The following is a 23,457-nucleotide window of genomic DNA, read 5'->3' on the forward strand; positions in this document are numbered from 1 at the left end:
TTGTTTGTTCATTGGTGTGTGTTTTGATTCCACATATGAATGAAATCATATGGTATTTGTCTTTCTTTGTCTGATTTATTTCAGACAAAGAAACTTAGCATCATACTTAGCATCATACCCTCAAGGTCCAACCATGTTATAAATGGCAGGATTTCACTTTTTTATGGCTGAGTAGTATTTTGTTGTTTGTGTGTGTTTGTGTATGTGTGTGTATGCATAATGTTCTCTTTATCCATTCATCCATCAGTGGGCACTTAGGTTGTTTGCATATCTTGGCTATTGTAAATAATGCTGCAGTGGACATAAGGGTTCATATATCTTTTTGAATTAGTGTTTTCATGTTCTTTAGATAAATACCCAGAAGTGGAATTGCTGGATCATATAGTAGTTCTATTTTTAATTTTTTTAAGGAAGCTCTATACTGTTTTCCATAGTTGCTGCACCAATTTACATTCTCACCAACAGTGTAACAGGGTTCTCTTTGCTCCGTATACTCATCAACCCTCGTTATTCATTGTTCTTTGATAATCACCATTTCTGACAGGTATGAGGTGATATCTCATGGTTTTGATATGCATTTTCCTGATGATTAGTGATGTTGAGCATCTTTTTATGTGCCTGTTGACCAGCCTTATGTCTTCTTTGGAAAAATGTTTATTCACATTCTCTGCCCATTTTTAAGTTGGCTTGCTTGGTTTTTTCTTGTTGTTGAGTTGTAGATAGGTGATTTGCAAATAACTTCTCCCATTTAGTAAGCTGCCTTTTGTTTTGATTATGGTTTCCTTTGCTGTACAGAAGCTTTTCAGTTTGATGTTTGTTTTTTGCTTTGGTTTCTCTTTCCTTTGAAGTCTGATCCACTGAAACATTGGTAAGATTAATATCAGTAAGGTTGCCACTTATGTTTTCTTCTAGGAATTTTATGGTTTCAGGTCTTGAATTCAAGTCTTTATTCCATTTTGAGTTAATTTTGTGTATGGTGTAAGATGGTGGTCTAGCTTTTAATATTTTTTGCATGTGGCTGTCCAGTTTTCACAGTATCATTGACTGAAGAGACTGACTTTTTTCCCAGTATCATTTTTTTTTGAATTTTATTTTATTTATTTGTTTATACAGCAGGCTCTAATTAGTTATCCATTTTATACATATTAGTGTATATATGTCAATCCCAATCTCCCAGTTCATTACACTATCATCCCCCCTCCCTGCCGTCACTTCACCCCTAGGTGTCCATATGTCTGTTCTCTACATCTGTATCTCAATTTCTGCCTTGCAAACTGGTTCATCTGTACCATTTTTCTAGGTTCCACATATATGCATTAATATATTTGTTTTTCTCTTTCTGACTTACTTCACTCTGTATGACAGTCTCTAGATGCATCCATGTCTCTACAAATGACCCAATTTCGTTCCTTTTTATGGCTGAGTAATATTCCATTGTATATATGTGCCACATCTTCTTTATCCATTCATCTGTCGATGGGCATTTAGGTTGCTTCCATGACCTGGCTTTTGTAAATAGTGCTGCAATGAACATTGGGGTGCATGTGTCTTTTTGAATTATGGTTTTCTCTGGGTATATACCCAGTAGTGGGATTGCTGGATCATATGGTAAATCTATTTTTAGTTTTTTAAGGAACCTCCATACTGTTCTCCATAGTGGCTGTATCAATTTACATTCCCACCAAGAGTGCAAGAGGGTTCCCTTTTCTCCACACCCTCTCCAGCATTTGTTGTTAGTAGATTTTCTGATGATGCCCATTCTGACTGGTGTGAGGTGATACCTCATTGTAGTTCTGATTTGCATTTCTCTAGTAAGTAGTGATGTTGAGCAGCTTTTCATGTGCTTCTTGGCCATCTGTATGTCTTCTTTGGAGAAATGTCTATCTAGGTCTTCTGCCCATTTTTGGATTGGGTTGTTTGTTTTTTTAATATTGAGCTCCATGAGCTGTTTATATATTTTGGAGATTAATTCTTTGTCCGTTGATTTGTTTGCAAATATTTTCTACCATTCTGAGCGCTGTCTTTCCATCCTATTTGTAGTTTCCTTTGCTGTGTAAAAACTTAAGTTTCATTAGGTCCCATTTGTCTATTTTTGTTTTTATTTCCATTACTCTAGGAGGTGGATCAAAAAAAATCTTGCTGTGATTTATGTCAAAGAGTGTTCTTTCTGTGTTTTCCTCTAAGAGTTTTATAGTGTCCGGTCTTACATTTAGGTCTCTAAACCATTTTGAGTTTATTTTTGTGTATGGTGTTAGGGACTGTTCTAATTTCATTCTTTTACCTGTAGCTGTCCAGTTTTCCCAGCACCACTTATTGAAGAGGCTGTCTTTTCTCCATTGTATATCCTTGCCTCCTTTGTCATAGATTAGTTGACCGTAGGTGCATGGGTTTATCTCTGGGCTTTCTATCCTGTTCCATTGATCTATATTTCTGTTTTTGTGCCAGTTACCATATTGTCTTGATTACTGTAGCTTTGTAGTATAGTCTGAAGTCAGGGAGTCTGATTCCTCCAGGTCCGTTTTTTTCCCTCAAGACCACTTTGGCTATTCGGGGTCTTTTGTGTCTCCATTCAAATTTTAAGAATTTTTGTTCTAGTTTTGTAAAAAATGTCATTGGTAATTTGATAGGGACTGCACTGAATCTGTAGATTGTATTGGGTAGTATAGTTATTTTCACAGTATTGATTCTTCCCATCCAAGAACGTGGTATATTTCTCCATCTGTTTATGTCATCTTTGATTTCTTTCATCAGTGTTTTATAGTTTTCTGAGGACAAGTCTTTCACCTCCTTAGGCAGGTTTATTCCTAGGTATTTTATTATTTTTGTTGCAATGGTAAATGGGAGTGTTTCCTTCATTTCTCTTTCAGATTTTTCATCATTCGTATATAGGAATGCAAGAGATTTCTGTGCACTAATTTTGTATCCTGCAACTTTACCAGATTCATTGATTAGCTCTAGTAGTTTTCCGGTGGCATCATTAAGATTCTCTATGTATAGTATCATGTCATCTGCAAACAGTGACGGTTTTACTTCTTCTTTTCCAAGTTGTATTCCTGTTATTTCTTTTTCTTCTCTGATTGCCATAGCTAGGACTTCTAAAGCTATCTTGAATAATAGTGGCGAGAGTGGACATCCTTATCTTGTTCCTGATCTTAGAGGAAATGCTTTCAGTTTTTCACCATTGAGAATGATGTTTGCTGTGGGTTTGTTGTATATGGCCTTTATTATGTTGAGGTAGGTTCCCTCTGTGCCTACTTTTTGGAGAGTTTTTATCATAAATGATGTTGAATTTTGTCAAAAGCTTTTTCTGCATCTATTGAGATGATCATATGGTTTTTATTCTTCAGTTTGTTAATATGGTGTATTACATTGATTGATTTGCGTATATTGAAGAATCCTTGCATCCCTGGGATAAATCCCACTTGATCATGGTGTATGATCCTTTTAATGTGTTGTTGGATTCTGTTTGCTAGTATTTTGTTGAGGATTTTTGCATCTATATTCATCAGTGATATTGGTCTATAATTTTCATTTTTTGTAGTATCTTTGTCTGGTTTTAGTGACAGTGAACAGGGTGATGGTGGCCTCATAGAATGAGTTTGGGAGTGTTCCTTCCTCTGCAACTTTTTGCAGGAGTTTGAGAAGGATTTGTGTTAACGCTTCTGTAAATGTTTGATAGAATTCACCTGTGAAGCCATCTGGTGCTGGATTTTTGTTTGTTGGAAGATTTTTCATTACAGTTTCAATTTCATTACTTGTGATTGGTCTGTTCATATTTTGTATTTCTTCTTGGTTCAGTCTTGGAAGGTTATATCTTTCTAAGAATTTGTCCATTTCTTCCAGGTTGTCCATTTCATTGGCATGGAGTTACTTGTAGTAGTCTCTTAGGATGCTTTGTATTTCTGCGGTGTCTGTTGTAACTTCTTCATTTCTCATTTTATTGATTTGAGTCCTCTCCCTCTTTTTCTTGATGAGTCTGGCTAATGGTTTATCAATTTTATCTTCTCAAAGAAGCAGCTTTTAGTTTTATTGATCTTTGCTATTGTTTTCTTTGTTTCTATTTCATTTATTTCTGCTCTGATCTTTATGATTTCTTTCGTTCTGCTAACTTTGGGTTTTGTTTGTTCTTCTTTCTCTAGTTCCTTTAGGTGTAATGTTAGATTGTTTATTTGAGATGTTTGTTGTTTCTTGTGGTAGAATTGTATTGCTATAAACTTCACTCTTAGAACTGCTTTTGCTGCATCCCATAGGTTTTGGATCGTCATGTTTTTATTGTCATTTGTCTCTAGGTATTTTTTGATTTCCTCTTTGATTTCTTCACTGATCTCTTGGTTATTTCATAGCGTATTGTTTAGCCTCCATGTATTTGTGTTTTTTTATGTTTTTTTCCCCTGTAATTGATTTCTAATCTAATAGCGTTGTGGTCAGAAAAGATGCTTGGTAAGAGTTCAGTTTTCTTAAATTACTCAAGCTTGATTTGTGACCCAAGATGTGATCTGTCCTGGAGAATGTTCCATGCACACTTGAGAAGAAAGTGTAATCTGCTGTTTTTGGATGGAATGTCCTGTAAATATCAATTAAATCTGGTCTTTTGTGTCATTTAAAGCTTGTGTTTCCTTATTAATTTTCTGTTTGGATGATCTGTCCATTGGTGTAAGTGGGGTGTTGAAGTCCCCCACTACTATTGTGTTACTGTCGATTTCTTCTCTTATAGCTGTTAGCAGTTGCCTTATGTATTGAGGTGCTCCTGTGTTGGGTGCATATATATTTATAATTGTTACATCTTCTTCTTGGATTGACCCCTTGATCATTATGTAATGTCCTTCCTTGTCTCTTGTAACATTCTTTGTTTTAAAGTCTATTTTATCTGCTATGAGTATTGCTATTCCAGCTTTCTTTGTGTGTGTGTGTGTGTGTGTGTGTGTGTGTGTGTGTGTGTGGTACACGGGCCTCTCACTGTTGTGGCCTCTCCCATTGCAGAGCACAGGCTCTGAAGCAGTGTCCTTGTACTCACAGTGAGACACAGCCACTCCCCGCCTCTGCAGGAGACCCTCCAACACTAGCAGGTAGGTCTGGTTCAGTCTCCTGTGGTGTCACTGCTCCTTCCCCTGGGTCCCGATGTGCACACTACTTTGTGTGTGCCCTCCAAGAGTGGACTCTCTTTTTCCCCCAGTCCTGTCAAAGTCCTGCAATCAAATCCCGCTAGCCTTCAAAGTCTGATTCTCTGGGAATTCCTCCTCCTCTTGACAGACTCCCAGGTTGGGAAGCCTGACATGGAGCTCAGAACCTTCACTGCAGTGGGTGGACTTCTGTGGTATAAGTGTTCTCCAGTTTGTGAGTCACCCACCCAGCAATTACGGGATTTGATTTTATTGTGATTGCACCCCTCCTACCGTCTCATTGAGGCTTCTCCTTTGTCTTTGGATGTGGGGTATCATTTTTGGTGAATTCCAGTGTCTACCTGTTGATGATTGTTCAACAGTTAGTTGTGATTTCGGTGCTCTCGCAAGAGGGAGTGAGCGCACATCCTTCTGCTCCACCATCTTGAACCAGTCTCCTCCCCAATATCATTTATTGAAGAGGCTGTTTCAGGCCTTGAATTCCAGTCTGTAATCCATTTTGAGTTAATTTGTATATGGTGTAAGATAGTCGTCTAGTTTTATTTTTTTGCATGTGGTGGTCCAGTTTTCCCACCAGTATCACTTATTGAAGAGACTGTCCTTTCTGCAGTGTATTTTTTTCTTTTGTCATAGATTAAATGTCCATATATGCATGGGCTTGTTTCTGGGCTCTCTATATTCTGTTCCATTGATCTATGTGTCTGTTTTTGTGCCGGTATCATACTGTTTTGATTACTATAGCTGTGTAGTATAGTTTGAAATCAGGGAGTGTGATACCACCAGCTTTGTTCTTATTTCTCAAGATTGTTTTGGCTATTCAGAGTCTTTTGTCATTCCGTACAAACTTTAGAATTATTTCTTCTGGTTCTGTGAAATCTGCCACTGGCATTTTGTAGGGATTGCACTGAATCTGTAGATTGCTTTGGGTAGTATGCATATTTTAACAATATTCTTCCAATCCATGAGCATGGAATATTTTTCCATTTTTTGAGTATCTTCAGTTTTTTTCATCTGTGTCTTATAGTTTTCAGTGTACAGTTTTTCCCGTCCTTGGTCAAATTTATTCTTAGGTCTTTTATGCCTGGTAAATATTTATTGGATGCTAGACATTGTGAATTTTACTTTGGTGAGTGCTAGATATTTTTGTATTCTGGTAAATATTCTTAAGCTTTGTTCTGGGACACAGTTCCTTGGAAACAGTTTTATCATTCTGAGATTTGTTTTTAAGATTTGTTAAGTGAGAACAGATTAGTGTTTAGTGCTAATTATTCCCACTACTGAGAGCCTTCTGAGTACTCTACTCGTATCTCTCTGGAATGAAGTTTTAAGTCTGGCTTTTGGGAAAAGGAACTCTGTGAGAGCTCTAAATACTCATCCCTCTAATCCTTTCAGGTGGTCCTTTGCCATGGCCAGGAAGCTTTTGCAAAGCTCACCTTCTGTGTTTTCTGTCTCTTAGGGATCTTCCTTGCTTCATTATGTCCAATGTCTTGAAAACCATCGTGGTTTTTTTTGTTCAGTCTTTTGTTTGTTTCAGGCAGGAGGGTAAACCTGGTCTCTATGCCATCTGCTGGCAGTGGAAGCACTTTTTTTTTTTTTTTTGCGGTATGCGGGCCTCTCACTGTTGTGGCCTCTCCCGTTGTGGAGCACAGGCTCCGGACGCGCAAGCTCAGCGGCCATGGCTCATGGACCCAGCCACTCCGCAGCATGTGGGATCTTCCCGGACCGGGGCACGAACCCGTGTCCCCTTCATTGGCAGGCAGACTCTGAACCGCTGCGCCACCAGGGAAGCCCAGCACTTTTATTTTTAATTAAAATATTTTAATTAATTATGGCAATCTCAAACAAGTACAGAAGTATAGTGAGTGGTACGATGCATCCCCACATACCCATCACCCAGCATCAGTAATTACCATCTCTGAGCCAGTCTTGTTTTATCTTCTAACACTTCTGCCTCTGTCTCTCAACCCCTCTGGATTATTTTGAAGCAAATCATATCATCTCAACCCTAAATATTTTAGTGTACATCTCTATTATATACCAAAGCAGTTCCTCAAAAGTGTTTCCACAATACCATTTACATACCTAAAGTACTTATTTCTTTGAACCTCTTAGTGTTGTGTCTTTGTTCACGTATTCCTAATTTTCTCACAGTTTTGCTTGTTTGTTGTTATTTTTAAAGTTGGTTTGTTTGAAAAAGCATCCAAATAACATTTACTTATTCTTTTTTAATTACCATTCCTTCTCACTTTGGACTTGAAATTATTATAGACTCTTGACATCATAAACCATAATAACAGGATCTTTCCATCTGGTTTCTTTAGCCCCATTCACTGCCTCTCCTTCCCATAGCCACCAGTTCTCTCCCACCAAAACTTTTGATTCATCTTGCTTCTTCCTAAAATATACATATGGTAATGCTTATTCACCTTCAGTGAATAAGCAAGGTACAGAAAAATGTGTATGGTATGCCTTTCTTTATAGAAAAATTAGAAGTAGTATATATGCTTATATATCTGTGTACTGCTTCAAGAAGGGTACATAAATTATTGACAGTGGTTGCTTCCTAAGAGGGAAACTAGATGACTGAAGTGAGAAGACTTAGTTTTTTAATATTATATTTTATTTTGTTTGAATTATTTTATTTATGTAATTTATTCATTTTAAGTAAAAGGAAAAAATTTTTAAATACTGAGTAAATTATAAGAATATGAACTTGGTGTTCAGGAAGCTTCCACTATGTGGCTCCCACCTCTTTTCCTTTTGTTTCCAGCCAGGATGCAGCTCTCCAAGGTGGCGTTTAATGGAAGTGTGTCAGCATGGCCTTGGTGTCACAGAGTCTAGAGATTACTACCAACATTAACACAGGGGCGCAGGATTCTAAATTTTCTGTAGTGCTTAGGGTGGTTCTACCTAAAATGCCTTTAGGTCACCTTTGAGGATCATTTTTCTCCCCAGGGAATTTAATATTTTATCCATTTTTCGGTTTTGGGTTCTACCTAAGCTTTAGTTTTCCCATTCCTTTGATGTGCCATTCTTTCTGTCCTAAATATCTTTTTTGTTCATCTTTACCTTTCTGGTAAGCCTGTATTGCCTATTTTTATAGGTATTCGTATGTATAAATTATTTTTCACTTGAAAGTGTGAACTTTTTATGGGGAGAGATATACTTCCTTTGAGGTTTTGTAATCTTTAGCAAGTTTGACTCTGTGTGTTTCAGTTTTGATAAAAAGGGGTATGATAATGTAGCTTATATTCTGGATTGTTGTAGGGATTAAATAAACTAATGCATGTAAGGAATTTAGAACAGTATGTTATGTAGATTATAGTATGTTGCACAATGCTTTACATATAGTAGGCATTCATTCAGTAAAGTTTTTCGAATATTTGGAGTATTGATGAATAAACAAATAAATATTATTCTTAGTTTTCAGAGATTAATGTAAATACAAACTAGGTCTTTTTTTTTTTTTTTACAACTAGTATTCATTAATTAATTGATTCAAGAAATAATCGAGTGTTTCCTTTGTGCTAGGCAGTAGTGCGAGGTTTTGGGAACACATGATGACTAAAGACTAACTGTGTGTTCTTTTAAGGAGCTTACGTAAATACTTATTGAAATATGAGTTCTATAAGAGTATAACATGGAGGAGCCTAAAGTAATTTTGCTGGTAAATATCAGCTTTCTCTGATTGAAAATAAGTCTGAAGAATTTCCTGTGGTATACCAAATTGTTATACCTTTATTTTGCTTGCTTTAGAAAATAGAATCAGCCACTGTATCCAACATGATAATCTTAGCTGCCAACATAGTTTTTCCTATTAATAACAATAATAATAATCAGTAATTGTCTTTACCTCATGTTAATGGAATTTTGGACATCTCTGAGAGCTTGAAATTGAGTTTCTTTGTTTCAAATGATGGTTCTATTTATATAATGGTTATTGTAAAATTAGGTATATCATGAAATTTCTATTAGTTTAATTTCATTGTCATAATTAGGAGAGAAGCTTTGAAATTTGTCTGATTCTTCAATTTAATATTTGTGATTTCATATTTAGAATTGTTCTATATTTCTCTACATATTAGGTATTAAGTCCACAAAAGTTGGAATTGTTACGAGCTGAAATACAACAAGAACTAGAAACTCCAATGAGAGAATGTTTTAGGCATCTGGATGAAGTAAGTAATTTGTATAGAAGGACTGTGCATTTATCTACATGTGACTGTGAAAAGCTTGAGGAAAAGCATCATTCTCCTACTCAGAAGCCCTGCAACAGCTTCCGTTCTTACTCAGAGTCCTTATAGCAGCCTTTAAGACTGCACACGATCAGATCCCATTCTTGTGTCCACATTTGGCCTTCTTGGTGTTTCTTTGGCACTTCAGAAACGGTGCAGTTCAAGTCTTTGCCCTAGCTGTTATTCCTGCCACATATCTCTTGGCTAATATTCTCATCTTTTTCAAGTCTGCTGAAATTTCACCTTTCCAGTAGGACCTACTTTGACCAACCCCTGCCTCCTTTTAATATTGCAACTTGCCTTTCCTGTCACTCTTTAGACTTTTGGATACCCATTTACCCTGCTCTACTTTTTATTTTTCTCTAGTATTTATAATCTTCTAATATGCTATATAATATTTATTGTGCTTATTTTAAAAATTTTCCCTTTTACAACTGTTAGAATGTAAGTTGTATGAAAGGAGGAACCTTTATCTGGTTTTGTTCACTGTTAGAGTCCACGTTCCTAAAACACTTCCTAGCATACAACAGGTGCTCAATTAATGTTTGCTGAATGAAAGAATGAATTTCATGCAGCCTCAGAAAAGTAAAAATTTGTTAGTTTTTCTTCAGATTGAGATCAGTCTCCTCATATGAAATGTTGGTATGATGTGACTGAATGTTTAATAAAGGGAACAGGAAGAGATGACAGATATTGACTATATTATGTACTATCCTAGACATTTTATACGTTATCTTATTTAATAAACATACTGGGCCTTATACATACGAATGAATATTGTCCCCCTCAAAATGGTCCCCTTTGGAAAGTTGTAGACTAGTGATGCTGTCATTGCACAAAACAGTTGTGGGAATCCTCTTTTATAAATGATTTTCTGGCTTGATAAAGTCATCTTTTCAATATCATCCTGATGGGTAACCAGAGCATTATGGTTTAGGAGTAGATTTGATTTTGGATTATAAAAAATTACTTAAATCTGAGGTAGGTGATCAAGTTAAGTAAAAGCATGTTTTTTTTTTTTTTAAAAAGTATGTTTCTGATAAAATCACAAAACCCACTTTCTTGGTTTGTAAACAGGCTTAGAAATCTTTCAACTAAAGATTTATAGTGAGCTGAGTATTTTAGGAGGCATGCTTTCCTTGTTAATTCCTTGATGTATGTTGGAATAGTGTCTCCGTCTTCCTGCTCTGTTACCTGAGTTTTTATTGAGATTCAGAATGCCAGCAGCTTTTGAAGTGTTAGGCAGCAGAATTTTAGAGCATAGGCATTGCATGTGTTCTTGGTTAGTCAGGAGAGTTGGTGCTACATATATACTTCAGACTAGTGTGTTGAATTGGACTATCATTGTAACATTTGACTGAACCTTGAGTTACTGTACTAAACATTCAAATAATCATTTACCTACTTAAAATTCATCCTTTTTGACTTTTAAGGGGGTATTTTATATTTTATTACAGAATTAATTTTTAAAATCTATTTTGAAAGGTGTGCTACATTTTTAAATATTATTTTATTAAGCCCAGAGGTCAAAAGTTTTGACATGCTAATACATTTTTATTATTAGAATCAGTGAGGAAATAAGATTAATTGAAGAGTAATTTGTTTTACTGATACCTTTTCAGGAGTATGCTAGTTCTGTTTGTAGCATTCTTGTCATGAGAACTTTTCCAAGATTTGTTTATACTTCTGTTAAGCTTAATTTTTTACTTTTAGAATGGCTCTTAATATAAAACAATTTAAAATTTTTGAAAAGGTGATTTTTGAAGTGAGTACAAATTTCATTTATAAATTTGTGATAAATTATAATCTTCTTTTAATTTAGGAAGTAGAAAAGTATAGAGCTGAATATAATAAACTTCGCTATGAGCATACATTTCTCAAATCAGAATTTGAACACCAGAAAGAAGAATGTGCACGTATTTTAGAAGAAGAAAAAATAAAATATGAATCAGAGGTGAGTGACTGATTATACTAGTTTAGTCTTTATCCTGCTAGTCAATAAAATTTTATGATTTTATATTTTTTGTGAATCTCAACCTAAAGTTGATTGCATAATTGTTTTATTAATTAATGGTTAAGTATTTGTCATGATTTTCATCTGCTCTATAGCAACATTTTTCTGATGAATGTTCTTTTTGGACTGTTAAAAGAGGAAAAGATGAAGAAAATTTATTTTGCCCCAGTCAGTGGAGATAGATAGCAGAGACAGACTTCTCTTTGCAAATACAGTTTGTCTGTGTGATTGCTTATTTAGCACTGTTCCCCTCTACTTATTGGAATCAAACCATGTTCAGGAGAGCTCTGGCTCTCAGCCCATGCTCCTTGTTTCCACTGATACAAACAAGGGGTTTATACATTAGGGTGTGCCCATCACCATCACTTCGTTCTTTCTGGCATCTACAACTGCAACATTCTGTCTCTGATGCCTATAGCCTATACCCCTATTCTCTATCTATTAAGTTTGGCAGCCTCTCTTCTCATTTTGTCGTTTGTCTCCTAATTTTGCCAAAAACGAGGTTTGTGTCTCTTATTCTTCATGTTGCTTTTAGGTGATTTTTCAGGATGGAAAGAGAGAAATATCAGTTTTATGTTGCTATATTCAAATAAGAAATCTAATGCTAGTTGAATTTATTAAAAAATAGCTTGTTGTCCGTACTTACATGAAGCATTCTATGTACAAACACATCTTCATAATACATTTATTGCATTGACTTTATTTGGAATTAAGAGCTAAAATATACTCTCCTTCCTTTACCAATTACTAATTGGATCAGACTGATTTCTTCTTATCAGTGAGCAAATTCCTCCATGATTGTTCGAAAAGTAAGAAGTTGAATGAACTTTGGATCATTTGAGTCCATTAAGAATTTGGTACCAAAAAACTATAAATAATTATAGTCTTTTTCATTAAAAAAATTATTTATTTTTTTTTACATATGATCTCATGTCCATTATGGTCAGTGATATGGAGCAGGACCGTCTTATTTTTTCCATTTTAAATGGCGACACTGAAGCACGAGATAAGTGACTTGCCCAAAGTCTCACAGAAACTCAGGAGCCAAGTTAACAGTAGAGCTCAGGTACCCCAACTCCTACCCAGAGTTTTAAGCTTCAAATTATTAATGATTTGAGGTTGCTATGCTAATTAGGGGCCATCTAACCACTGTAATATTGTAGAGAGATCAATTGATTTATATTATGTAAGATTGTGAAAGATTTTGAGTCTGTAATTATGATAGACTTAAAGGAACTACATATAAAAATTTTCCTGTGGAAAAAAAAGAATGATAAAAAGATTTCCAACCTAAAATGTGGGTTTAGTATATTGAAGAGTAACTACTGAGGCTGAAGATAGTGATGCTTTATTTTATACTTTGCTTTTAAAGTCTAATGTTGATGTTTATCTGGTAATGATTATTTGTATTCTGTAGTTTCTAGTTTTATTGTGTTTTTAAAGAATGAAACCTGCATCTGAAACCTGATGCCTATTCTGTTTTTCACCCATGAAAGACCAAATGATATTCATTAAAAATTTTAAGGTGCCAGTGGCATCTTAAATAATTTTCTAATTGGAATGTCTTATGACATTCTTAGAAATCTGGAGATAAATGGCTAGCTAAGAAGCTATGATTAGTAAAGGCTAGAAAAGTAAAACTTTCTAATAAGACTGAAGTTCTCGTATGAGTGTGTTTCATGTTTGATAATTGCAGTCATCGTTGCTTTTGTTGTGGTCATCCATTTACAATACTTGGTGTCAGCTTATCTCTTGTAAAAATAAAATACAGTGTGTGTGTGAGTTGTGGGGGAAAAAAAAGACTGAAGTTTTCTCCTTTCTACTTCCTAGTTGATTATGCAGGAGTAATATTAATTAGTGGATAATTGGGTGTCTGCTTTCATTCCATCACTTATCTTTACACTCCAGTTTCTCTTTACAGTTAAAGTAAAAACTAGTGAGATGATGTGGACACAAAACAGCAGTAAAACTTCAAAGTAAAGCCTACTCTTGCCATCTATCAACTTTACAATTTTAACTGGTATAAAATATATTAGCTTGGTGTATTAAAAATAATTGGATTTTCTTGCATTAATTAAGGAATCACACAATACTGTACATTTTCACTTCTACAGATAAAAGAAATAACTGAATATTCTTTAGTGTTTTGTTTCATAGGGGAATACTTGAGGAAGATTTTGTCAGTGTTTTCCTGAGGAGCACTCTAGGAATTCACATGTCCCTCATGATATTTTGAAGTTTAAAAAGTATATGAAAGAAGATATCTTTATGAAAAAGATAATGGCATGATTTCTCAGTGCATTTGACTGTATACAGATGAAATTCTGAAGTTACATATATAGTTGTTATTTGGAAGTGGTACTAGTGTGTTTATATTTTATTAGGACTCTGATTTTATATTATTCTGCAAATAGTAATGAAGAGCAGTACAAAGAGTTTTAGGTACAGATGATTGTAATGTAGCCTGAATGAGTGAAAGAGTAATCCAGTGGAGATACTAAGATCTTGAGAGAGGGCAGTGAGCACTGCATCATATGAAGACCTGTCAGTGACACAGTACATAGTGACAGGTCTCCGAGATTATTCCATCATGCTTTCCAAACTGGCTGAGCTCTACCTTGGCTTGTATGGGGCTGGTGAGAAGCCAAATTTCCTATGGCAAAGAAGGAGAACTTCTTTGGGTCCCTGTTACCACATGCTGTTTTTTTATTATAGCACTGGTAGCACAGAACTTGATAATGCGCTCCTTCTTTGGGTCCTTATCCTGACATGTATGTCGGTAGACATCATGAAATCTCTCAAAACACTTCTTTTTTGTTCTGATAGGTTTTGAAGTTCTATCTGGAGTGCTGCTTTAGGTCCCGGTGGGTTCCGTTATCTGAAATATTCCAAGTTCTCTAACTTACACCCTTCTCAGATTACTCTGAACTATTGATACATTACAATAGATAAAAGTCTCCCAAATTAAAATTAAATTACTTCACAGTTGGAATTCTCTGGAATTGATTTTAGCAAACTTTTAAGAAGGGCTTTGTGAAATTTTACTCATTAAACTTTTCTGTGAAAGCAGTTTTGAATATCTCAAAAACTTAACTTTTTGCCTGTAAAATTTTAAACATTTCAGATGTTCATTTAGCATGACATGGGGAACGGACTTAACTTCTCTGTGCATCAGTGTCCTCATCTATAAAATGGTGTTGTCAGTAGTATCTATCTCATGGAGTTGTTTTGAGGATTTAATAAATTAATGTGTGTAAAGTGCTTAGACCACACATAGTAAGCCTTCAATAAATGGTAGTTGCTATTATCATTATTTAAATTTCCACGTGCTCAGATTTCTTGAGTGTATGATCTTGTCCTTTACTTGAGCATGTTAGAGTTTTCAGTGTCAGGTCTGCACTTAGATCCTCTAAGTATTTTGAGGGCACATATCTCATTACAGTGCTTGCATCCCCCATCTTCATCTCACCATCATTCTGACTGCTCTGCTTTCAGGTGCTCTCTGCCCTAGCTTTTCCTATCAGTCACAGTTAGTTATCTTTTACTACACTCATGACCTCTCGGGGCCTGAAAAAGGCATGTGTTTATTATCCCTATTCTCTTGTTCAGTTTGAGTAGAATTCTTCTAAAGACACTGAACATCACCTCATTTCCCAACAGTTCTTGCATCCCATCGTCTGATCTTTCCATATTTATGTCTGGAGGCAAATACATAGTCATGGGGAGAAAGTTCTTAGTACTGTCTTTCTCTTACTAGGAGAAAGTAAGGAGTTTAAGGAAAGGAGATGTTATCTTCCAAAATTAGATTAAAATATGAACTTAAATCTGTAAATAATTTAAGTGCTACCTTCTTCTTAGTGTAAATAAATGAGAAAATGGTTTTGTTTTCCATCATTGATATAGGAAAAATCAATTCTAATACATATAGGGGAAAAGGGGAAACTTGGAATAATAGGAATATAAAAAGGTAAGCTAACTTGACTTTAGAAACAAAGATCAGGGAACTTGAAATTTCATGTGCCAAATGTTTACCATAATGCCTGACAAATAGTAAACATTCAAATTAATGGTATTATCACTATTAGTACCTGACAGCATTAATCATAGTACTAATTTTCATAATAAATATAGTAGATATTTTTAAATAGATTTCATATTTGTAAGTGAGAAGCTACAGAAGTTGAAGAAGTGAAAGAAAACAAATTTGTATTTAATTTACTGGGAGAAGCACTTTATAATTCTTGGAATTTTGTCAGCAACCCTAGAGATTAGATAATCATTATTCCCATTTTATAAATGAGAAAACGCTCATGAAGCACTGAGAGACTGGTTCAAGGTTGGACAGCTAGTAGGTGGTAGAGCCAGGAATCAAATCTAGGTAGTCTGGGGGTTTCTGCTTCTGGCCATCGTAGAGTTTTAGGGACTGAATTTAACTTAAGGTACTGACTAAAAACTGGGACAAAATATAGGAAGCTGTGGTTTTCAGACACTAGAAAACAGGTAGTACGTACTAGGCAGTGATCCCTAAAAGAAGGAAACAAATAAAATGAGCTCTGAGAGATTGCCTCATCTTATGTCCACCAGAGTGGAAAGGCCGCCTAATGCGTGGTGCATTGCATAGAAGACTCAGAAGGATTTTATCTCAGTAGTAGGGCCAAATTAGCCCCACAATAGTGGCTACTCTGGTTCTGCCTAACAAGTGTAAAAGAAAGATTTGAAAGGATCAAACTATTCCTAAGTAACTTAACTGAATAATAGAACAAAGATTTAAATGTACCTAAAGGAATACAAAAGAACCTAACATTAAAATGAAATAAAATAAAAATAAACTTCAGAATGTCTGACATCCAGGATAAAAGGACTGGGTTCATAGTTGTATTCTACCAAACATTTAAGGAAGAAATTATACCCCGTCTTTACAATTTCTTTCAAAAGATAGAATCAGAAGGAATCTTCTTAATTCATTCCATGAAGCCAGCATTACCCTAATACCTAATCCAAACAAAGACGTTACAAGAAGACTATAGACCAGACTCTCCCATGAACAAAGATGCAAGAATGCTCGATGCCACGTCGTTAGATCCCACATGCCGTGGAGCAGCTAAGCCCGTGTGCCACAGCTCCTGAGCCTGTGCTGTAGAGCCTGGGAGCCACAACTACTGGAGCCCGTGCTCCGTAACAAGAGAAACCACCAAAATGAGAAGCCCGCACACCACAGCGAAGAGTAGCCCCCACTCACTACAGCTAGAGCAAGCCCGTGTGCAGTGACGAAGGCCCAATGCAGCCAAAAATAAGTAAAATAAAATTAAAAAATAATAAAGAATCCTCAGCAAAATATTAGCAAATTGAAATCAACAATGTATAAAAATAATAATGCATCATGAACAAGTAGGATTTATTTCAGGCGTTCAAAGCTGGTTCAACATTAGAAAATGAACTAATGTAATTCATCACATCAGTAGGCCAAAGAAGAAAAATCACATCATCATATCAATAGATACAGAAAAAGTTGTTGATAAAAGCCAACACCCATTCATGATAAAACTGTCAGCAAACTAGGGCTAGAGGAGAGCTACCTCAACTTGATAAAGAACATCTATAAAAAAAAGTACAACTAACGTCATACTTAGTGGTGTGAAACCAGAAGCTGTCCCACTAAAATCAGGGAACAAGGCAAGGATGTCCCCTCTTACCACTCCTTTTCAGTATTGTACTGGAGTCTTAGCTAATACAATAAGACAAGAAAAGGAAATAAAAGACATACAAATTTGGAAGGAAGAAATAGAGCTGTCTTTGCTTATAGATACATGATTGTGCAGAAAATCTGAAACAATCAATAAAAAACTCCTGGAACTAATCCAGCTTTTACAGTGGAGTTGCAGGATACAAGGTTAATATACAAATGGCAGTCACTTTCCTATATGACAGTAATCAACAAGTGGAATCAAATTAAAAACATCATTTGCATTAGCACCCCCTCCAAATGAAATACTTAAAAAAATATGTAGAAGATCTAAATGAAGATCTGATGAACATAATCAAAGGATGAATGGAGTGGTATTTCACCTTCATGGAGAGGAAGACTTAATGTTGCCAAGATGTCTGTGCTTCCCAGCTTAATCTGTAGATTAAGTACAATCCCAATCAAAACCCCAGCAAGTTTTGTGGATATTGGCAAACTGATTCTAAAGCTTATAGAGAGCGGCAAAAGACCCAGAATAGCCAGCACAATATTGAAGAACAAAGTTGAAGGACTGACTATAAAGCTATGGTAATCAAGACAGTGTGCTGTTGGCAAAAGAACAGACAAACGGATTAATAGAACAGACCAGAGAGTTGAGAAATAGACCCATAGAAATAGCATCATCTGTTCTTTGACAGAGGAGAAAAGGCAGAGTAGAGAAGAATTATCTTTTCAACAAATGATGCTAAAACAACTAGACATGCAAATGCAAAAAAAAAAAAGTGGATCTAGACACAGACCATACAACTTTCCAGAAATTAACACAAAATAGATTATAGACCTAAATGTAAAACTTAAAATTATCAGACTCCTAGAAGATAATGTAGGGAAAAACCTAGATGACCTTGGGTTTGGTGATGACTTAGATACACCACCAAGATATGGTACTTGATACATGAAAGAAATAATAAGTTAGACTTCATTGAAGTAAAAACTTTCCACTCTGAAAGACATTCTATTTTTTTTTTTTTTTTTTTTTTTTTTGCGTTACGCGGGCCTCTCACTGCTGTGGCCTCTCCCGCTGCGGAGCACAGGCTCCAGACATGCAGGCCCAGCGGCCATGGCCCATGGGCCCAGCCGCTCCGCGGCATGCGGGATCCTCCTGGACCGGGGCATGAACCCACGTCCCCTGCATCGGCAGGCGGACTCCCAACCACTGCGCCACCAGGGAAGCCCTGAAAGACACTCTAGAGAATGAGAAGAGAAGCCATAGGCTGGGAGAAAATATTTGAAAAAGATATATCTGATAAAAGACTGTTACCCAAAATATACAACGAACTCAAACTCAACAATAAGAAAACAAACAACTGGATTAAAAAAATGGGCCAAAGACCTTAACAAACATCTCACCAAAGAAGATATACAGGGCTTCCCTGGTGGCGCAGTGGTTGAGAGTCCGCCTGCCGATGCAGGGGACACGGGTTCGTGCCCCGGTCCGGGAGGATCCCACATGCCGCGGAGCGGCTGGGCCCATGAGCCATGGCCTCTGAGCCTGCGTGTCCCGAGCCTGTGCTCCACAATGGGAGAGGCCACAACGGTGAGAGGCCTGCGTACAGCAAAAAAAAAAAAAAAAAAAAAAAGAAGATATACAGATGGCAACTTAGCACCTGAAAAGATGTTGAACATCATATGTCATTAGGGAATTCAGGACTTCAAGGGAGAGGACATGTGAATCTGAGATTGGAGGAAAAGGGGAGAGTGGAGGCTGTGTCCACGATCTTTACCCAGAGGATGGATAGCAGTGATTGAATATGAGCTCCTCCAGAACAGAGGTTTTATGATTGTAGTTGACCCTTGAACAACATGGGGTTTGAACGGTGCGGGTCCACTTATACCTGGATTTTAAAAAATAAATACACATACAATACTGCATATAAGTGGACCTGCACCGTTCAAACCCATGTTGTTCAAGGGTCAACTACACAATCCATGGTTGGTCAAATCGGCAGATGTAGAACCCGCCCATACAGAGGACTGATTTGAGCCCTTGGTTTTTGGTATCTGTAGCAGGTCCTGGAACCAATCCTGTTAGATACTGAGAGCCGGCTGGCTGTCTCTGCTTATCTGCTAGGTTCTCTAATGCACCCTTAATACCTAGAGCAGTGCTGCCTATGCAGTAAGTAGTCAATAAATATTTGTTGCATGAACGAATGAATAGAGAAGTTAGAAGGCAGTGATTACCAGTTTTGGGAGGAGTGACTTGGTAGAGAACTCTTGTTAAGGAGTCATAAATGTGAGATCTAATCCTGAATTTGGTATTAGCTAGCTCAGTCCAGAGCTTCAGCTCTCACTTCAACTATCACATAGATGCCTTTTAAAACTACTGGAGGAAGCAATAACATAGGAAGCATGCTGGTCATGAACATTAGCTGTCTGATCCCATATGTAAAATGAAGACTACAGGATAAATTATGGTTACTAAATGCAATTTTATATATAACACTTAGCTCAGCACTTGATCCATATTAAGTACTCAGTAAAGGGCACCATTGTTTGAACCCGAGTTTCATATCGATGAGCTGCCACACCTCTGATATAGCACAGTGGAACAATATTTGGATTTCCTCATGCAAAAGCTAAGTGGTTTCTTAAAGATCTTCCAGCCCAGCCCTTCATTTTAACTGATGCCAAAGTGAAAAAGTGACTTCCACAAAGTCACACACCTGGCTGAAGGAAAGAGAATATGGAGGGAAAAAGGTAGTTGGGGACCAAACCTTGGGGGTAATGTTTATGTAAAGGATGGGAGGAAAAATAGGAGACACTAATTAGTTGAGTTTTTGAGGGCTTGACCCTGAATTTTACAGCTGCCTTCTATAATAAATTTTATTTTCTGGTAAGAAATGGCATTTGCCTTCTGTGGATAGCTCTACCTGTATTTCCCATTGACATCTTTAATTCAGCTTCAGTTTAATGTCCAAAACCTAACTGGAATCACTACATGTTAGAACTGAATAGGATCTTAGAGGGCCTCATTCTAACCTCCCATTTTACAGATGAGGAACACATTCTGCCCTGGGGTGGAGGTCTCACACTTCTTAGATTCACTTATAGCAAAGTGAGCAATCAGTTGTCCCTTGGGCCATTTTTGCCCAGGCTGCAGAGCATTACTTTAAGTCCTTTTGGCTTAGAGTGAGCCTGCTAAGCTCCTCCTGGCTACAACAACCCCTGGTGCTGTTTATAGCAGTGGCTTCTAACTTTCTTTTTTCTTTTTTTTAAACAACTGAATCTTTAAGTTAAATCACCTGAAGAAACCCCATATATAAAAAGAGACTAAAAAGAGGAGCTGCTGTGGTTAACAACAAAGGTTTGTTGGTGGTGATAGTAGGGGATAGGGAGTTGGCGAGATCAGCAGAGGGAAAGAATGAGGTTTGTTTTTTTTTTTTTTTTTTTTTTTTTTTTTGCGGTACGCGGGCCTCTCACTGCTGTGGCCTCTCCCGTTGCGGAGCACAGGCTCCGGACGCGCAGGCTCAGCGGCCATGGCTCACGGGCACAGCCGCTCCGCGGCATGTGGGATCTTTCCGGACCGGGGCACGAACCCGTGTCCCCTGCGCCACCAGGGAAGCCCAAAAGAATGAGTTTTACTGTGATTGTTTGGACCCTCATTCCTGGAGGTAAGGGGCCTCTGAAGTGCCTCAGAGGTTAGGAAGCAGTTTGAAATCCCCTGATTTGGGGGCACATGAGCTCTGTCAGTGATGGTTGGCGTGAATGAGAAGACCACTGGTATTTTTGTTCAACAAGTTCCTTGGTGATTTGTCTACATGCCCTGGAGTAATGATTTTCAGCTCTTTCTTGGATCTGAGAATTAAGAACTAGGCCATCACTACAACTAGGGCTTTAAGAAACTCTCAGCTATTATTTAAAAGCTCTCATCAGTCACATTTGTTGTTACTTATATGGACAAGCAGCTTTTTTTGTAAATTAAGTTGCCTTGGAATAGATGATTTTATTAGTATAGATATAGCCCAAGAATTACTGTCACATGAGGAAAAGCTTAGGAGTAATCAGTTTATGCAAGATCAATATGATCTTGCATAAACCCTTATAATGTTCTGATGAATTTAAAAATACTTGACATATTTTTAATTATTATTTTATAGTATTACTTATAATTTTGAATTTTAGTCAGCAACTGATGAAGCCCTGTGCTAGGCACCACGGGGAGATGGAGGGAAAATAGGACAAGGTCCTTGCCCTCACATTTGAGTCATGCCAAGTACAGAATGAAGAATGTGACATTTTAGGATTTTTTTCCTTTTTACTTCATTTTACCACCTGAGCTTTTTTTTTCATATTGTACAATTCTAAATTTTAATTTACTGACTTGTAAAGCATGTTCATGGCTGAAAATTCGATAATTTAAGGTTGTATGCTTTCTTTCAAATTGTCATCAGATTGCAAGACTGGAGAAAGATAAAGAAGAACTACATAACCAGCTGCTTAGTGTTGACCCCACAAGAGACAGCAAACGAGTGGAGCAACTTGTTCGAGAAAAAGTCCATTTGTGTCAGAAATTAAAAGGTTTAGAGGCTGAAGTAGCAGAATTGAGAGCTGAAAAAGAAAATTCTGGTGCTCAGGTAGAAAATGTCCAGAGAATTCAGGTGCGGCAGTTGGCTGAGATGCAGGCTACAGTCAGATCCCTGGAGGTAAGGTTTTAATTGCTTCCCGGTAGACTATCGCGTACTTTTTTTAAAGTGCAGTTGACAAGCCTTTGATTTTTTTTTTTTTTTTTTTTTTTTTTTTGCGGTATGCGGGCCTCTCACTGTTGTGGCCTCTCCCGTTGCGGAGCACAGGCTCCAGACGCGCAGGCTCAGCAGCCATGGCTCATGGGCCCAGCCGCTCCGTGGCATGTGGGATCTTCCCGGACCAGGGCACGAACCGGTGTCCCCTGCATCGGCAGGCGGACTCTCAACCACTGCGCCACCAGGGAAGCCCAAGCCTTTGATTTTTTAGGGCATAAATGTCTGCTCACCAATCTAACGCTGACGCATTTGTGGAATCCCAAGAGTATATATACTTTTTGTAAAGAAGAAAGCTCTTGATTCATAAGCAATAGCTATGCTACCATATTTACAAGGGGATTATTTATTCTTTGGGAGTCACGTTGCCTATCTGAAATGATTTAACTTTTACAGTGCCACAGAGTAGAATATGCAAAATTCAAAAAAAAATGGAGTTTCTGAAGACTAAAGTCATCTCAAACCAGAAAGAGCAATTTCTTTCTAGTTATTTCCTTACACTGGGATTCAAGATCTTAAAATCATAAATCCTGTTTCAACAGAAATACCATACTTATATTATGACAGCTTCTTGCCGGAGTTACAAAATTGAACTTGGCTACTAATGCATATAAGCCTTTACTGAATTATTTCCCTGAGTTCATTAGAGAAAGAAAAGAGCTGGCAGAGCTAAGCTGGTACTCCTAGAGGTATTCTCCTATGAAAGTTCTTGTTTCTGTCGTTGGAGAGGAAAAACTTTTCTTTTACCCTCTTAGGTTCAGAGTTTAAGGGTTGTGAATTAAACGGACAACAGACAGATTAGCAAGAGAAAAGATAGATTTTTATTCATGTACGTAAACAGGAGTTCACAGAAAAATGTGACTCAAAGAGGCAGTAGTAGTTTGGGGCGTATATACCATTCTAATAAGGAAAAGAGAGGGGGAGAAAGGACACTTACAGGAAAAGAAATGACTTTTAGGAAAGATAAACGGGCCCTTAGGAAAACAAATGGCAGATATGATAATTTTGTGATGTTGTTTGTGTAGGTGCTTTCTTATCCTGGTGTTGACTTCTTGTCTTCTGTGATAGAAGTTGGCCTTCCCTAGTTATGAAACCCCTGCGGAGGGGACTTCTAACACTTACATTCTTTTTAGAGGCTCTACTTTTAGACAGATAAGAGGAGTTCAGGAAAAAACTTTGTCCTGTGTCTGTTGATTCTCAGAAACCTTCAGCTCCAAATAATTCTTATTCCACAGTGGCATATTCTGGACCCCTTTACAGTTTTATTGAGATAATGCTTATTCCTCCTAGTCCTTAGTGTCTTACGTGTAGCAAATATACTAGTTTGATAGTTTTTAAAATTTTATTTTGAGCAGTCCAAAATGTTTTGTTTTCTTCAGAATAGTTGTGAGGTAATTTGAACTGGAGGGAAATTAGTGTGCACCTAGTTTGTAATTAAAATCCAATATCCAAATCCAAAGTAGTGATTTTTTTCTGGACAGCAAACTGGTACAAGAAGTACATTAATATGTTTTGAAGAGTAGAAGTCACCTTTTTATTTTTTGGATGAAGCTTCTGGCAGTATTTAGTGGTTTCCTGAATTTAAATTGTCAGTATCATTGGACCTTAG

The 23,457-nt window shown here is 36.9% G+C and overlaps 1 protein-coding gene across 3 annotated transcripts in view; it reads left to right on the plus strand.

The window, feature by feature from the left end:
- CEP83 (centrosomal protein 83) overlaps window positions 1–23,457 on the plus strand; it is a 113,458-nt gene that overhangs the window by 50,852 nt on the left and 39,149 nt on the right. For all 3 annotated transcript variants that reach the window (XM_079937179.1, XM_079937178.1, XM_079937177.1), the window contains 3 exons: window positions 9,206–9,298; window positions 11,178–11,309; window positions 21,504–21,755. In XM_079937179.1, the coding sequence (XP_079793305.1) occupies window positions 9,206–9,298; window positions 11,178–11,309; window positions 21,504–21,755 (477 nt within the window). The remainder of the gene's footprint in view (window positions 1–9,205; window positions 9,299–11,177; window positions 11,310–21,503; window positions 21,756–23,457) is intronic.

The sequence above is a fragment of the Stenella coeruleoalba genome (genome assembly GCF_951394435.1).
Source record: "Stenella coeruleoalba genome assembly, chromosome: 11".
In the NCBI taxonomy this organism is placed as follows: domain Eukaryota; kingdom Metazoa; phylum Chordata; class Mammalia; order Artiodactyla; family Delphinidae; genus Stenella; species Stenella coeruleoalba.